We start from the raw sequence: 17506 nt of genomic DNA, 5'->3' as shown, positions 1-17506 counted from the left end.
GGCGGTCACTGTGAAAGTCACTGTTAAAGGGGCGATCACTATGAAAGTTACTGTTAATAGGGTGGTCACTGTGAATGTAACTGTTAAGGAGGTGACCACTGTGATACTCACTGTTAAATGGGCAATCACTGCTAAAGAGGCGACCACTGTGAAATTCACTGTTAAAGGGGCGGTCACTGTGAAATTCACTGTTAAAGGGGCGGTCACTGTGAAAGTCACTGTTAATGGGGCGGTCACTGTGAAAGTCACTGTTAAAGGGACGGTCATTGTGAAAGTCACTGTTAATGGGGCGGTCACTGTGAAAGTCACTGTTAATGAGGCGGTCACTGTTAAAGGGGCGGTCATTGTAAAAGTCACTGATAATATGGTGGTCACTGTGAAAGTCGCTGTTAAAGGGGCGGTCATTGTGAAAGTCCCTGTTAAAGGGGCGGTCACTGTGAAAGTCACTGTTAAAGGGGCGGTCATTGTGAAAGTCACTGTTAATGGGGCGGTCACTGTGAAAGTCACAGTTAAGTAGGCGATCACTGTTAAAGGGGTGGCCACTGTGAAAGTCACTGCTAAAAGGGCGGTCACTGTTAAAGGGGCGGTCTCTGTGAAAGTCACTGTTAAAGGGGAGGTCACTGTGAAAGTCACTGTTAAAGGGGCGGCCACTGTTAAAGGGGCTGTCACTGTGAAAGTCCCTGTTTAAGGGGAGGTCACTGTGAAAGTAATTGTTAAAGGAGCAGTCACTGTGAAAGTCACTGTTAAAGGGCGGTCACTGTCAAAGTCACTTTTAAAAGGGCGGGCACTGTGGAGGTCTCTGTTAAAGGGGCGGGCACTGTGGAAGTCACTGTTAAAGGGGTGGGCACTGTGAAGGTCACCGTTAAAGAGGCGGCCACTATGAAGGTCACTGTTAAATGGGTGGTCAATGCTAAAGAGGCGGTCACTATTAAAGGGGCGGGGCACTGTGGAGGTCACTGTTAAAGGGGCAGGCACTGTTAAAGGGGCGGGCACTGTGAAGGTAATTGTTAAAGGGGCGGTTACTGTGGAGGTTAATGTTAAAGGGGCGGCCACTGTGGAGGTCAATGTTAAAGAGGCATGCACTGTGGAGGTCATTGTTAAAGGGGTGTGTACTGTAGAGGTCACTGTGATAGGGTACTGTTAATATCTTTTTACGACACATGGAAACTTGAAATGAAATAGATGAAATATACCGGTGCGATGTGGGTCTTTCTGCTAGTATATATATATATATATATGAAAACGGACATTTCGGCTCAAAACACAGGATGCTTGAGAAAGGCTCTGTGTTTTGAGCCGAAACGTCGCCTCACTGTGCCACCGTGGTTAAATACATTTCTACTTTTTTTCTACTGGATGTGCTGTCCGTTTTCATCTACATTTTCATGGGTAAGCAGTGACAACCCTGGACATAGCAACCGCTATGCCTTATTGTGAATTGGTGCTGCCAAACTTTTCCTTATTATATATATATATATATATATATATATATATGTAAAAGCCTTTAAAGCCATCGTTAAAGACCAGGTTGTTAAACAATCTATAGTTAGGTAAATTATCTACCAATATAGTAAATTTAGGACTGTTGCTACTCTTCCTAGGAGTCATCCTCCTGCTATGATCATCCTAAGTACAAAAAAGGCAATCCTGAAAGAGTTGAGAAAGAACCCAAGGGTAACAGCATAGACCTACAGAAAAGAAGACTCTAAAACCTTCAAAACCTCTGTTCATGTGAACACTATTAGAAGAGCACTGAACAAAAATGGAGTTCATGAAAGGAAGGAAGCAGGAAGGTCGCCACTGCTGTTCAACAATGCTGCCCATCTAAAGTTTTCCTGAGACCACCTGGATGTTTCACAGTACTTCTGGAAAAATGTTCTATGGACAGATGAGACCATTTTTTCTGCACAAATGCACACATAGCTATTTTTGAGCAGAAGTACAAAGCACACCATAACCAACTGTGAAGCATGGTGGAGAGAGCATCATGGTGTGGGGCTGCTTTGCAGCTTCAGGGCCTGGATCCCTTGTGATCACTGACAGAACAGTGAATCCTAACCGGCATCAGTTGTTTACAGCTCTTAGGTAATGGCATTTGCAGGTTCTATTTTCTTTCAGAACATTTGGAGGTGTATGTGACAAAATTGGACAAGAACGCTTTGGCAGTGAAGCAGTACCTCAAGGCTAGAATGACATAACCAAACAATTTGTTGTTGGCCTCTTTTTGGAAACCAAAGGGATCGGTCAGGCAGTATAATGCATAAATAGGTTAAAAGGAAGAAAATATCACTACAGGATGATTAAAAAGTCTCAATCTACACAATACTGGCCGATGCTGCATGGTTCTACCTGGCAAAAACAGACAGACCCATTCATTTGGATCCAGAATCTATTACAAAATGGATTTAAAAAAACCTGTCATATCCACAATGGCTCCTGTTAGCAATGATGCCAGTATGAATAGAGCCTTAGATGCTTAGTTTTCACCCCTTTAACACAAATAACAACATAAGACATCAGACGTTATAAAACTGTGTATTTATTAGTATGTACATCAGTGGTAATAACTTAAAAACTGTACAAATTATTTTATTTGCATTTTATAAGAACAATTGAAGTTATAAATAGTTATAATGTACATAAAAAGCATATAAATTCTTAGTCTATACATCTTGCCACATGTTAACTACGCCGAAATCAATAGTTTGGATCAATTTGTTCTTTGAGATCCAAGACTCTCACCAAAAGTGACCAGTCGGCTTTGCAATTGTATCTCACAGAGATTGCATATGAGTTTACGTATAGCATACATTTGTTTTTGGACACCCAATCTGCGACATTCATCATTCAGTTATTCATTTATTCAATAAGGCGTCAATGCAGATGAATAGAGCTTGGGGTTATAACCTACTCTTTGTACTCTAGGACCACATTGTAATGTAGTGCTGTATTCAGGAGAACCAGGATTACTGAGATGGTCCCATTCGTACAAGCTAGGAAGAGAGTTGTTTGCCGCCTTCTTCTGAGCCAGAGCTGCGAGTGCTTTTTCTGTGATGAGTCAAATCTTTTGATTTTATGTTTTAATTGGTTAGAAAAATGTTTAAAAAAAATGGGCAAACTAAACTGATAAGAGTGAGAAGGTCTAGATGTGGAAAGTATAGATAACTATATAAATGTATATAAGTTATGTAATAAAACTACCCTCTTTTTTACATAACTAGTACCTCATGATTGGAAGTTAAACTCCTCTTTTTTACATAACTAGTACCTCATGATTGGACGTTAAACTCCTCTCCTTTATGCTTTATATTTATGTTTTTGTCTACAGCCCCTATGTACACCGACGAGTCTTCATGTTAAACCCTGTGTACAGGCTAATCTTGCATTAACATTACTACCTTCCATTTGGTCATCATTTGCTAGATGATGGAGTAGCATAGAGTATGTTTGCATAACTATGGTATATAATGCCCCCAATTTCCTTCTCCACTGTCTAGAGAGAGATATAATTGTATATGTTTATGAATTCAGAAGTAGAGATGAATTGCTATACCAGCACTCCGGAAGCTACTGAGCAGGCCAGATTGACCAGAAGGATAAAGCAGAGGTGGCTACCAAAAAGGAAAATGTAATGTACATTACAAAAAACTTACAATATTTTTATTTTATGTACATTACAATAATTCTGAATTTCATTGCATAGTAATAGTTTTTGATGGATGAACCCTTTGAACTTTAGAGGAATGAAAATAAAATGGTTTCAGGGACTAGCAGGACCTTTAAGATTAATCAGGTTCATAGAAAGTATAAAGAGAATTTAGAAAATGCAGGGATTCATTAAGCAGACAGATGTCATGACAGATATGCTTTTAGAGGGTACAAACTATCAAAGGAATCCTTTTCAGTGCGATATGGCTTTGTGCACTATTTCTTCATGAATGTATATATGTATATATATTGAAAAAGCAGAGCTTTTGGTCCAATGGTGAAACCCTCTTGCACCAAGGGTCTCATTTGCATATACTATAAAGGTAAATATTTTGGCAATGGGGTAACCAATCAAGATGGGCCAAAGTGTGTTGGATTCAGCTGCCAAGTGCACATCTACAAAGTCATTTGGATTTATATTCAGGTATGTGGTTGTCTCACAGAGGTTTCACTGTACAGTAACTCAGTAGAGAACTCTAATAGCATGGTGGCACACCATTTAAGATGCTTAGCTATTATCCAAATCGGTGTGTTTCCTCTGGGTGACCCGGCTTATCAGTGCCATGCATGGACAATGTGTAATTCTTCACTTCCCCTGAGGTGGTGCTGCAGGAAAATATCCCCACAAACTACAGCTGATCACTGGAGGTCCTAATAGTAATACACAGCCTATCAAGAAGATTCCCTAAATTGAAAACCCCTCTAATGGTATAATAGCTTTTGGTCTGGACTTACGGCAGTGTTTTCAGTGCATTCAGTAAAATAAAAAGTACTGTACTAGTAGAAAGCTCTGGGTCCATATGCTGTCTCTGTATTCTTTAAAATGTCTAACATATTTCTTCTGAATCCATGAAGGTGCAATATAGCGGTACAGAGCACATAAGCACTGGGTCTTGTGCCTATAGGTTTTACTGTAGGCATGAGACCTAATACTAACAGCATTTTGTGGCCAGTGAAGCTTCACTGGAAACAGTTGTCCTATTCCAGGGGTCAACAACTTCAAGTACTCCAGCTGTTTTGAAGCCACAGCTCCCAGCGTGTTCCTTTCAATTCTATGGGAGTTCCTAGAACAGCTGAACAAGTGTGCATGCTGGGAGTTGTATATTCACAATGGCTGGGGTGTCAGAGGTTGCAGACCCCTTGCTGTGCTCAATGTAGTTGTCTTTTGGAATTCTAGCAAGAACAAGAAATCAGTTTTTTCAGTAAAATATACATTCAGCAAGTAACTGTTGACTGAACTATATTAGAAGGTAGCTTAAAGATCATGACGTTTCTCCGAGCTTGAACATACCAAAATACGTAAGTTCAGGACTGTAATCGATAAGTGATGGATCAGTCACATTGACAAATATAAAATCGTTCCTCTTGAGTGTAAAGACAGCTCCGACCTTGGATGAGTGCAAAGCCGAAATAGCAGGCTGTGCCAATGTATTTGCTCCTTTCACCAAAAGCCGTTCAGTTTCATGCATTCTCTTCATGTAGATGTACTGTACAAATGGAGCCTTCTGGAACTGCGCGGAGCTTGCACTAAAACTGACCTGGGAGTACACATAATACACACCAGGCGTTTCCACTCGTAATTTTCCATTTGTGTATGATATTTCCGATTTTGTTGTTAAATATCCTTTTTCTTTCCAACGAAGAGCTGCGAAGACCAGAAGAATACAATTATTCAATTAACATACAGAGTTTAGTGTCCATGCTATGTGACCTGTACAGAGGACATTTTAAAGGATGGGGGAAGTCTCATGTCTACAACACCTACTATGAATGGTGTGATCCTTATGTGATATTTTACTACAGTGCCCCTACAACAGATCCATTTTGCAATGGTACCCCCCGTAATGGAACTATCGAACGACAATGCTGTCGCATACAAGTTGAAGAAGTATCTTGAAACAGCAGAAGAGTGAACATTTCTGCAAGACCTTTGAGCACAACACATGCCACCTGGACCTATGGCCAGGGGCGGATCAGCCATAGACCTTACAGGGAAATTTCCTGGTGGGCAGATGCCCAGGAGCCGCCAGTGGAAGTTTTGGGGATGTATTTTGTGCTGCTGGTGGCAGTATTTTGTGATGGACTGTGGTATTTGGCTCTGTTGGGGTAGTATATTATGCCACAATATGGTATTGCTGGCCCCGCCTTCCATCAATTTGGACCCAACTACAAAACAGGGCCACTCTTAGTATTTTTTCCAGGGCCACTTTAAGTTCTCAGTCTGCCCCTGTCTGTAGCACACAAAAGCCTCGGATCAAGTCGCAAAGTATAGAGTTTTTTTTTTTTCCTGGCTTGACCCCAGTACTCCTGCAATGGTCCAAGCTTCTGATTCGTTGGAGAACATATTTCCCTTTAAAGTTTTTACCCTAGTTTAGATCCAAATATCTTGTTTTTTACTTGTTTGAGTTAATTGTGTTGATTGCCTTGAATAACAGTCCATAGTTTATTTCCCTCCTGGTTATCTGGCCCCTTAGTGCCCTGAAACACTTAGCTACTGCTTCCAAGGCAGTCACCCACATTTCAAGCCCTAATAGATACTCAGGCCACAGTCTAGGCAGACTCAAGAGCATAGAATTTCATCGCTAAACTTTGGTGAGGAAGGCGCCTGCATTAATCAATACATCTAAGTCATCATGGTTTGCTTGTTGCATATATCTAAGAGGAAGATCTCCAACATGATGTGCCACAAAACAAACCTGCTTCCTGTTTTAATGAATAAGCTAAAAAAGTACCTAACTGCAGATAAACCAAAACACTGTGTGACTAGTTCCCAAATACCATTCACAATGTATCATATGATTACGCTGACCTCCAGAGCTATGGGCAGTTTTTAGTTTTGGAAAACGATTGCGCTGCAGGGGAAAATTCTTTTGTTTAAAAATAAAAATATATAATAAAATAAAAAGTATTTTATTTTATTTTATTTAATTTATTTTATTTTATTTTTTTATTTTATTTTATTATATATTTTTATTTTTAAACAAAAGAATTTTCTCCTGCAGCGCAATCCTTTTCCAAAACTTTACCTATTTGACTTTTCCCACATTGTCTCCGGATTTGCAGCGCTAGAGAAGACAAGTATATCTAACAGAGACTTTACTTTATTTATTTTTCTGAATGGGCAGTTTTTACCCTAGTTTAGATCAAAATATCTTGGGGTTTTTACTTTTTTGAGTTAATTGACTTATTGAGTTGCTTCCAAGATTGTGTTGGTTGCCTTGAATAACAGTTCATAGTTTATTTCCCTCCTGGACCCTCTGTGCCCTGAAACCCTTAGCTGCTTTTTTCAAGGCAGTCACCCACATTTCAAGCAATAATAGATGCTCAGGCCACAGTCTATGCAACTCAAAAGAATAGAATTTCTTCTCTAAGCTTTGGCGAGGAAGCGCTTGAAGGGTCTTCTGCACTAGGGTAAAATAAGGCATAACATCTGATTTTTAAAATAAAATTCCGACCACAAAAGTGATAAATAGGGATGAGCGAACTCGAACTGTATAGTTCGGGTTCGTACCGAATTTTGGGGTGTCCGTGACACGGACCCGAACCCGGACATTTTCGTAAAAGTCCGGGTTCGGGTTCGGTGTTCGTCGCTTTCTTGGCGCTTTTGTGACGCTTTCTTGGCGCTTTTTGAAAGGCTGCAAAGCAGCCAATCAACAAGCGTCATACTACTTGCCCCAAGAGGCCATCACAGCCATGCCTACTATTGGCATGGCTGTGATTGGCCAGAGCACCATGTGACCCAGCCTCTATTTAAGCTGGAGTCACATAGCGCCGCCCGTCACTCTGCTCTGATTAGCGTAGGGAGAGGTTGCGGCTGCGACAGTAGGGCGAGATTAGGCAGATTAACTCCTCCAAAGGACTTGATTAACTGATCGATCTGCAGCTGTGGATCATTGAGCTGCTGATCCTCAATTGCTCACTGTTTTTAGGCTGCACAGACCGTTTGTCAGTCTCATTTTTCTGGGGTGATCGGCGGCCATTTTGTGTCTTGTGGTGCGCCAGCACAAGCTGCGACCAAGTGCATTTAACCCTCAATGGTGTGGTTGTTTTTTGGCTAAAGCCTACATCAGGGTGAAGCTGTCACACCAAGTGCATTTAACCAGCAATAGTCTGTTCATTTTTTGGCCATATACAAAATCAGGGGCAAGCTGCGCCTGTCACCAAGTGCATTTAACCCTCAATGGTGTGGTTGTTTTTTGGCTAAAGCCTACATCAGGGTGAAGCTGTGACACCAAGTGCATTTAACCAGCAATAGTCTGTTCATTTTTTGGCCATATACAAAATCAGGGGCAAGCTGCGCCTGTCACCAAGTGCATTTAACCCTCAATGGTGTGGTTGTTTTTTGGCTAAAGCCTACATCAGGGTGAAGCTGTCACACCAAGTGCATTTAACCAGCAATAGTCTGTTCATTTTTTGGCCATATACAAAATCAGGGGCAAGCTGCGCCTGTCACCAAGTGCATTTAACCCTCAATGGTGTGGTTGTTTTTTGGCTAAAGCCTACATCAGGGTGAAGCTGTCACACCAAGTGCATTTAACCAGCAATAGTCTGTTTATTTTTTGGCCATATCCCAGTCTAATTCTGTCACTAAATCCATACCGGTCACCCAGCGCCTAAATACTAGGCCTCAAATTTATATCCAGCTAAATCTGTCCCTAGTGCTGTAGCTGGGCGAGTTATTTAGTGTCCGTTCAAGCACATTTCTTGTTCTGGGTTGAAATACAATTCCCAATTTAGCAATTTCATAATTTAGTGGTTCCTGCTATATCAGAGCTATTTGAAATCTATCCCAAAAAGGGTATATAATATTGAAGGTGCACATTGGGTCATTCAGAATAACTTCACACACACCCGCTACTGTGTATTTCCAAGTCTAATTCTGTCACTAAACCCATACCTGTCACCCAGCGCCTAAATACTAGGCCTCAAATTTAAATCCCTCTAAATCTCTCGTTACCGCTGTACTGTTGTTGCTGGGCAAGATATTTAGTGTCCGTCAAAGCACATTTTTTGTTCTGGGTTGAAGTACAATTCCCAATTTAGCAATTTCATAATTTAGTGGTTCCTGCTATATCAGAGCTATTTGGAATCTATCCCTAAAAGGGTATATAATATTGAAGGTGCACATTGGGTCATTCAGAATAACTTCACACACACCCGCTACTGTGTATTTCCAAGTCTAATTCTGTCACTAAACCCATACCTGTCACCCAGCGCCTAAATACTAGGCCTCAAATTTAAATCCCTCTAAATCTCTCGTTACCGCTGTACTGTTGTTGCTGGGCAAGATATTTAGTGTCCGTCAAAGCACATTTTTTGTTCTGGGTTGAAGTACAATTCCCAATTTAGCAATTTCATAATTTAGTGGTTCCTGCTATATCAGAGCTATTTGGAATCTATCCCTAAAAGGGTATATAATATTGAAGGTGCACATTGGGTCATTCAGAATAACTTCACACACACCCGCTACTGTGTATTTCCAAGTCTAATTCTGTCACTAAACCCATACCTGTCACCCAGCGCCTAAATACTAGGCCTCAAATTTAAATCCCTCTAAATCTCTCGTTACCGCTGTACTGTTGTTGCTGGGCAAGATATTTAGTGTCCGTCAAAGCACATTTTTTGTTCTGGGTTGAAGTACAATTCCCAATTTAGCAATTTCATAATTTAGTGGTTTCTGCTATATCAGAGCTATTTGAAATCTATCCCTAAAAGGGTATATAATATTGAAGGTGCACATTGGGTCATTCAGAATAACTTCACACACACGCTTCTGTGCATTTCCAAGTCTAATTCTGTCACTAAATCCATACCGGTGACCCAGCGCCTAAATACTAGGCCTCAAATTTAAATCCCTCTAAATCTCTCGTTACCCACCGCTGTACTGTTGTTGCTGGGCAAGATATTTAGTGTCCGTCAAAGCACATTTTTTGTTCTGGGTTGAAGTACAATTCCCAATTTAGCAATTTCATAATTTAGTGGTTTCTGCTATATCAGAGCTATTTGAAATCTATCCCTAAAAGGGTATATAATATTGAAGGTGCACATAGGGTCATTCAGAATAACTTCACACACACCCGCTACTGTGTATTTCCAAGTCTAATTCTGTCACTAAACCCATACCTGTCACCCAGCGCCTAAATACTAGGCCTCAAATTTAAATCCCTCTAAATCTCTCGTTACCGCTGTACTGTTGTTGCTGGGCAAGATATTTAGTGTCCGTCAAAGCACATTTTTTGTTCTGGGTTGAAGTACAATTCCCAATTTAGCAATTTCATAATTTAGTGGTTTCTGCTATATCAGAGCTATTTGAAATCTATCCCTAAAAGGGTATATAATATTGAAGGTGCACATTGGGTCATTCAGAATAACTTCACACACACGCTTCTGTGCATTTCCAAGTCTAATTCTGTCACTAAATCCATACCGGTGACCCAGCGCCTAAATACTAGGCCTCAAATTTAAATCCCTCTAAATCTCTCGTTACCCACCGCTGTACTGTTGTTGCTGGGCAAGATATTTAGTGTCCGTCAAAGCACATTTTTTGTTCTGGGTTGAAGTACAATTCCCAATTTAGCAATTTCATAATTTAGTGGTTTCTGCTATATCAGAGCTATTTGAAATCTATCCCTAAAAGGGTATATAATATTGAAGGTGCACATTGGGTCATTCAGAATAACTTCACACACACGCTTCTGTGCATTTCCAAGTCTAATTCTGTCACTAAATCCATACCGGTGACCCAGCGCCTAAATACTAGGCCTCAAATTTAAATCCCTCTAAATCTCTCGTTACCCACCGCTGTACTGTTGTTGCTGGGCAAGATATTTAGTGTCCGTCAAAGCACATTTTTTGTTCTGGGTTGAAGTACAATTCCCAATTTAGCAATTTCATAATTTAGTGGTTTCTGCTATATCAGAGCTATTTGAAATCTATCCCTAAAAGGGTATATAATATTGAAGGTGCACATAGGGTCATTCAGAATAACTTCACACACACGCTTCTGTGCATTTCCAAGTCTAATTCTGTCACTAAATCCATACCGGTGACCCAGCGCCTAAATACTAGGCCTCAAATTTAAATCCCTCTAAATCTCTCGTTACCCACCGCTGTACTGTTGTTGCTGGGCAAGATATTTAGTGTCCGTCAAAGCACATTTTTTGTTCTGGGTTGAAGTACAATTCCCAATTTAGCAATTTCATAATTTAGTGGTTTCTGCTATATCAGAGCTATTTGAAATCTATCCCTAAAAGGGTATATAATATTGAAGGTGCACATAGGGTCATTCAGAATAACTTCACACACACGCTTCTGTGCATTTCCAAGTCTAATTCTGTCACTAAATCCATACCGGTGACCCAGCGCCTAAATACTAGGCCTCAAATTTAAATCCCTCTAAATCGCTCGTTACCCACCGCTGTACTGTTGTTGCTGGGCAAGATATTTAGTGTCCGTCAAAGCACATTTTTTGTTCTGGGTTGAAGTACAATTCCCAATTTAGCAATTTCATAATTTAGTGGTTTCTGCTATATCAGAGCTATTTGAAATCTATCCCTAAAAGGGTATATAATATTGAAGGTGCACATAGGGTCATTCAGAATAACTTCACACACACGCTTCTGTGCATTTCCAAGTCTAATTCTGTCACTAAATCCATACCGGTGACCCAGCGCCTAAATACTAGGCCTCAAATTTATATCCCGCTAAATCTCTCGTTACCGCTGTACTGTTGTTGCTGGGCAAGATATTTAGTGTCCGTCAAAGCACATTTTTTGTTCTGGGTTGAAGTACAATTCCCAATTTAGCAATTTCATAATTTAGTGGTTCCTGCTATATCAGAGCTATTTGAAATCTATCCCAAAAAGGGTATATAATATTGAAGGTGCACATTGGGTCATTCAGAATAACTTCACACACACCCGCTACTGTGTATTTCCAAGTCTAATTCTGTCACTAAACCCATACCTGTCACCCAGCGCCTAAATACTAGGCCTCAAATTTAAATCCCTCTAAATCTCTCGTTACCGCTGTCCTGTTGTAGCTGGGAAAGTTATTTAGTGCCCGTCAAAGCACATTTTTTGTTCTGGGTTGAAGTACAATTCCCAATTTAGCAATTTCATAATTTAGTGGTTCCTGCTATATCAGAGCTATTTGAAATCTATCCCAAAAAGGGTATATAATATTCAAGGTGCACATTGGGTCATTCAGAATAACTTCACACACACGCTTCTGTGCATTTCCAAGTCTAATTCTGTCACTAAATCCATACCGGTCACCCAGCGCCTAAATACTAGGCCTCAAATTTATATCCCGCTGAATTTGAATACAATACATTGGGCCAAATAATATATTTGTTGTTGTGGTGAACCATAACAATGAGAAAAACATCTAGTAAGGGACGCGGACGTGGACATGGTCGTGGTGGTGTTAGTGGACCCTCTGGTGCTGGGAGAGGACGTGGCCGTTCTGCCACATCCACACGTCCTAGTGTACCAACTACCTCAGGTCCCAGTAGCCGCCAGAATTTACAGCGATATATGGTGGGGCCCAATGCCGTTCTAAGGATGGTAAGGCCTGAGCAGGTACAGGCATTAGTCAATTGGGTGGCCGACAGTGGATCCAGCACGTTCACATTATCTCCCACCCAGTCTTCTGCAGAAAGCGCACAGATGGCGCCTGAAAACCAACCCCATCAGTCTGTCACATCACCCCCATGCATACCAGGGAAACTGTCTCAGCCTCAAGTTATGCAGCAGTCTCTTATGCTGTTTGAAGACTCCGCTGGCAGGGTTTCCCAAGGGCATCCACCTAGCCCTTCCCCAGCGGTGAAAGACATAGAATGCACTGACGCACAACCACTTATGTTTCCTGATGATGAGGACATGGGAATACCACCTCAGCATGTCTCTGATGATGACGAAACACAGGTGCCAACTGCTGCGTCTTTCTGCAGTGTGCAGACTGAACAGGAGGTCAGGGATCAAGACTGGGTGGAAGACGATGCAGGGGACGATGAGGTCCTAGACCCCACATGGAATGAAGGTCGTGCCACTGACTTTCACAGTTCGGAGGAAGAGGCAGTGGTGAGACCGAGCCAACAGCGTAGCAAAAGAGGGAGCAGTGGGCAAAAGCAGAACACCCGCCGCCAAGAGACTCCGCCTGCTACTGACCGCCGCCATCTGGGACCGAGCACCCCAAAGGCAGCTTCAAGGAGTTCCCTGGCATGGCACTTCTTCAAACAATGTGCTGACGACAAGACCCGAGTGGTTTGCACGCTGTGCCATCAGAGCCTGAAGCGAGGCATTAACGTTCTGAACCTGAGCACAACCTGCATGACCAGGCACCTGCATGCAAAGCATGAACTGCAGTGGAGTAAACACCTTAAAACCAAGGAAGTCACTCAGGCTCCCCCTGCTACCTCTTCTGCTGCTGCCGCCTCGGCCTATTCTGCTGCTGCCGCCTCGGCCTCTTCCTCCGCCTCTGGAGGAACGTTGGCACCTGCCGCCCAGCAAACAGGGGATGTACCACCAACACCACCACCACCACCTCCGTCACCAAGCGTCTCAACCATGTCACACGCCAGCGTTCAGCTCTCCATCTCACAAACATTTGATAGAAAGCGTAAATTCCCACCTAGCCACCCTCGATCCCTGGCCCTGAATGCCAGCATTTCTAAACTACTGGCCTATGAAATGCTGTCATTTAGGCTGGTGGACACAGACAGCTTCAAACAGCTCATGTCGCTTGCTGTCCCACAGTATGTTGTTCCCAGCCGGCACTACTTCTCCAAGAGAGCCGTGCCTTCCCTGCACAACCAAGTATCCGATAAAATCAAGTGTGCACTGCGCAACGCCATCTGTAGCAAGGTCCACCTAACCACAGATACGTGGACCAGTAAGCACGGCCAGGGACGCTATATCTCCCTAACTGCACACTGGGTAAATGTAGTGGCAGCTGGGCCCCAGGCGGAGAGCTGTTTGGCGCACGTCCTGCCGCCGCCAAGGATCGCAGGGCAACATTCTTTGCCTCCTGTTGCCACCTCCTCCTTCTCGGCTTCCTCCTCCTCTTCTTCCACCTGCTCATCCAGTCAGCCACACACCTTCACCACCAACTTCAGCACAGCCCGGGGTAAACGTCAGCAGGCCATTCTGAAACTCATATGTTTGGGGGACAGGCCCCACACCGCACAGGAGTTGTGGCGGGGTATTGAACAACAGACCGACGAGTGGTTGCTGCCGGTGAGCCTCAAGCCCGGCCTGGTGGTGTGTGATAATGGGCGAAATCTCGTTGCAGCTCTGGGACTAGCCAATTTGACGCACATCCCTTGCTTGGCGCATGTGCTGAATTTGGTGGTGCAGAAGTTCATTCACAACTACCCCGACATGTCAGAGCTGCTGCATAAAGTGCGGGCCGTCTGTTCGCGCTTCCGGCGTTCACATCCTGCCGCTGCTCGCCTGTCTGCGCTACAGCGTAACTTCGGCCTTCCCGCTCACCGCCTCATATGCGACGTGCCCACCAGGTGGAACTCCACCTTGCACATGCTGGACAGACTGTGCGAGCAGCAGCAGGCCATAGTGGAGTTTCAGCTGCAGCACGCACGGGTCAGTCGCACTACAGAACAGCACCACTTCACCACCAATGACTGGGCCTCCATGCGAGACCTGTGTGCCCTGTTGCGCTGTTTCGAGTACTCCACCAACATGGCCAGTGGCGATGACACCGTTATCAGCGTTACAATACCACTTCTATGTCTCCTTGAGAAAACACTTAGGGCGATGATGGAACAGGAGGTGGCCCAGGAGGAGGAGGAGGAGGATGAGGAAGAGGGGTCATTTTTAGCACTTTCAGGCCAGTCTCTTCGAAGTGACTCAGAGGGAGGTTTTTTGCAACAGCAGAGGCCAGGTACAAATGTGGCCAGCCAGGGCCCACTACTGGAGGACGAGGAGGACGAGGATGAGGAGGAGGTGGAGGAGGATGAGGATGAAGCATGGTCACAGCGGGGTGGCACCCAACGCAGCTCGGGTCCATCACTGGTGCGTGGCTGGGGGGAAAGGCAGGACGATGACGATACGCCTCCCACAGAGGACAGCTTGTCCTTACCCCTGGGCAGCCTGGCACACATGAGCGACTACATGCTGCAGTGCCTGCGCAACGACAGCAGAGTTGCCCACATTTTAACCTGTGCGGACTACTGGGTTGCCACCCTGCTGGATCCACGCTACAAAGACAATGTGCCCACCTTACTTCCTGCACTGGAGCGTGATAGGAAGATGCGCGAGTACAAGCGCACGTTGGTAGACGCGCTACTGAGAGCATTCCCAAATGTCACAGGGGAACAAGTGGAAGCCCAAGGCCAAGGCAGAGGAGGAGCAAGAGGTCGCCAAGGCAGCTGTGTCACGGCCAGCTCCTCTGAGGGCAGGGTTAGCATGGCAGAGATGTGGAAAACTTTTGTCAACACGCCACAGCTAACTGCACCACCACCTGATACGCAACGTGTTAGCAGGAGGCAACATTTCACTAACATGGTGGAACAGTACGTGTGCACACCCCTCCACGTACTGACTGATGGTTCGGCCCCATTCAACTTCTGGGTCTCTAAATTGTCCACGTGGCCAGAGCTAGCCTTTTATGCCTTGGAGGTGCTGGCCTGCCCGGCAGCCAGCGTTTTGTCTGAACGTGTATTCAGCACGGCAGGGGGCGTCATTACAGACAAACGCAGCCGCCTGTCTACAGCCAATGTGGACAAGCTGACGTTCATAAAAATGAACCAGGCATGGATCCCACAGGACCTGTCCGTCCCTTGTCCAGATTAGACATTAACTACCTCCCCATAACCATATATTATTGGACTCCAGGGCACTTCCTCATTCAATCCTATTTTTATTTTCATTTTACCATTATATTGCGATGCTACCCAAAGTTGAATGAACCTCTCCTCTGCCTGTGTGCTAGGCCTAAATATATGCCAATGGACTGTTGCAGTGGTGGCTGACATGAAGCCTGATTCTCTGCTATGACATGCAGACTAATTCTCTGCTGACATGAAGCCAGATTGTCTGTTACGGGACCTCTCTCCTCTGCCTGGGTGCTGGGCCTAAATTTATGACAATGGACTGTTGCAGTGGTGGCTGACGTGAAGCCTGATTCTCTGCTATGACATGCAGACTGATTCTCTGCTGACATGAAGCCAGATCCTCTGTTACGGGACCTCTCTCCTCTGCCTGGGTGCTGGGCCTAAATTTATGACAATGGACTGTTGCAGTGGTGGCTGACGTGAAGCCTGATTCTCTGCTATGACATGCAGACTGATTCTCTGCTGACATGAAGCCAGATCCTCTTTTACGGGACCTCTCTCCTCTGCCTGGGTGCTGGGCCTAAATTTATGACAATGGACTGTTGCAGTGGTGGCTGACGTGAAGCCTGATTCTCTGCTATGACATGCAGACTGATTCTCTGCTGTCATGAAGCCAGATTGTCTGTTACGGGACCTTTCTCCTCTACCTGGGTTCTGGGCCTAAATTTATGAAAATTGACTCTTACAGTGGTGGGTGACGTGAAGCCTGATTCTCTGCTATGATATGAAGACTGATTCTCTGCTGACATGAAGCCAGATTGTCTGTTACGGGACCTTTCTCCTCTGCCTGGGTTCTGGGCCTAAATTTATGAAAATTGACTCTTACAGTGGTGGGTGACGTGAAGCCTGATTCTCTGCTATGATATGAAGACTGATTCTCTGCTGACATGAAGCCAGATTGTCTGTTACGGGACCTTTCTCCTCTGCCTGGGTTCTGGGCCTAAATTTATGAAAATTGACTCTTACAGTGGTGGGTGACGTGAAGCCTGATTCTCTGCTATGATATGAAGACTGATTCTCTGCTGACATGAAGCCAGATTGTCTGTTACGGGACCTTTCTCCTCTGCCTGGGTTCTGGGCCTAAATTTATGAAAATTGACTCTTACAGTGGTGGGTGACGTGAAGCCTGATTCTCTGCTATGATATGAAGACTGATTCTCTGCTGACATGAAGCCAGATTGTCTGTTACGGGACCTTTCTCCTCTGCCTGGGTTCTGGGCCTAAATTTATGAAAATTGACTCTTACAGTGGTGGGTGACGTGAAGCCTGATTCTCTGCTATGATATGAAGACTGATTCTCTGCTGACATGAAGCCAGATTGTCTGTTACGGGACCTTTCTCCTCTGCCTGGGTTCTGGGCCTAAATTTATGAAAATTGACTCTTACAGTGGTGGGTGACGTGAAGCCTGATTCTCTGCTATGATATGAAGACTGATTCTCTGCTGACATGAAGCCAGATTGTCTGTTACGGGACCTTTCTCCTCTGCCTGGGTTCTGGGCCTAAATTTATGAAAATTGACTCTTACAGTGGTGGGTGACGTGAAGCCTGATTCTCTGCTATGATATGAAGACTGATTCTCTGCTGACATGAAGCCAGATTCTCTGTTACGGGACCTCTCTCCTCTGCCTGGGTGCTGGGCCTAAATTTATGACAATGGACTGTTGCAGTGGTGGCTGACGTGAAGCCTGATTCTCTGCTATGACATGCAGACTGATTCTCTGCTGACATGAAGCCAGATTCTCTGTTACGGGACCTCTCTCCTCTGCCTGTGTGTGTGCTGGGCCTAAATATATGCCAATGGACTGTTGCAGTGGTGGCTGACGTGAAGCCTCATTCTCTGCTATGACATGCAGACTAATTCTCTGCTGACATGAAGACAGATTCTCTGTTACGGGACCTCTCTCCTCTGACTGGGTGCCGGGGCCTAAATATCTGAGAATGGA

General features: G+C 44.2%; 1 protein-coding gene across 2 annotated transcripts in view; it reads right to left on the bottom strand.

The window, feature by feature from the left end:
- Window positions 1-2375: 2375 nt before the first annotated feature.
- CD40LG (CD40 ligand) overlaps window positions 2376-17506 on the bottom strand; it is a 52439-nt gene continuing 37308 nt past the window's right edge. Inside the window, exons 6-7 of one of the 2 annotated variants that reach the window (XR_006386820.1) lie at window positions 3269-5353; window positions 2376-3224 (exon numbers count right to left, since the gene is read on the bottom strand). Coding sequence is in view for 1 of the 2 variants with exons in the window: in XM_044268833.1 (XP_044124768.1) it covers window positions 4971-5353 (383 nt within the window). In the remaining variant the exon portion in view is untranslated. Of the gene's footprint in view, window positions 5354-17506 lie in introns of both variants that reach the window. The other variant, XM_044268833.1, reaches the window with a different exon arrangement.

Source organism: Bufo gargarizans, chromosome 9, assembly GCF_014858855.1.
Source record: "Bufo gargarizans isolate SCDJY-AF-19 chromosome 9, ASM1485885v1, whole genome shotgun sequence".
Taxonomy (NCBI): Eukaryota; Metazoa; Chordata; class Amphibia; order Anura; family Bufonidae; genus Bufo; species Bufo gargarizans.
This window is presented reverse-complemented; position numbering and strand designations above follow the sequence as displayed.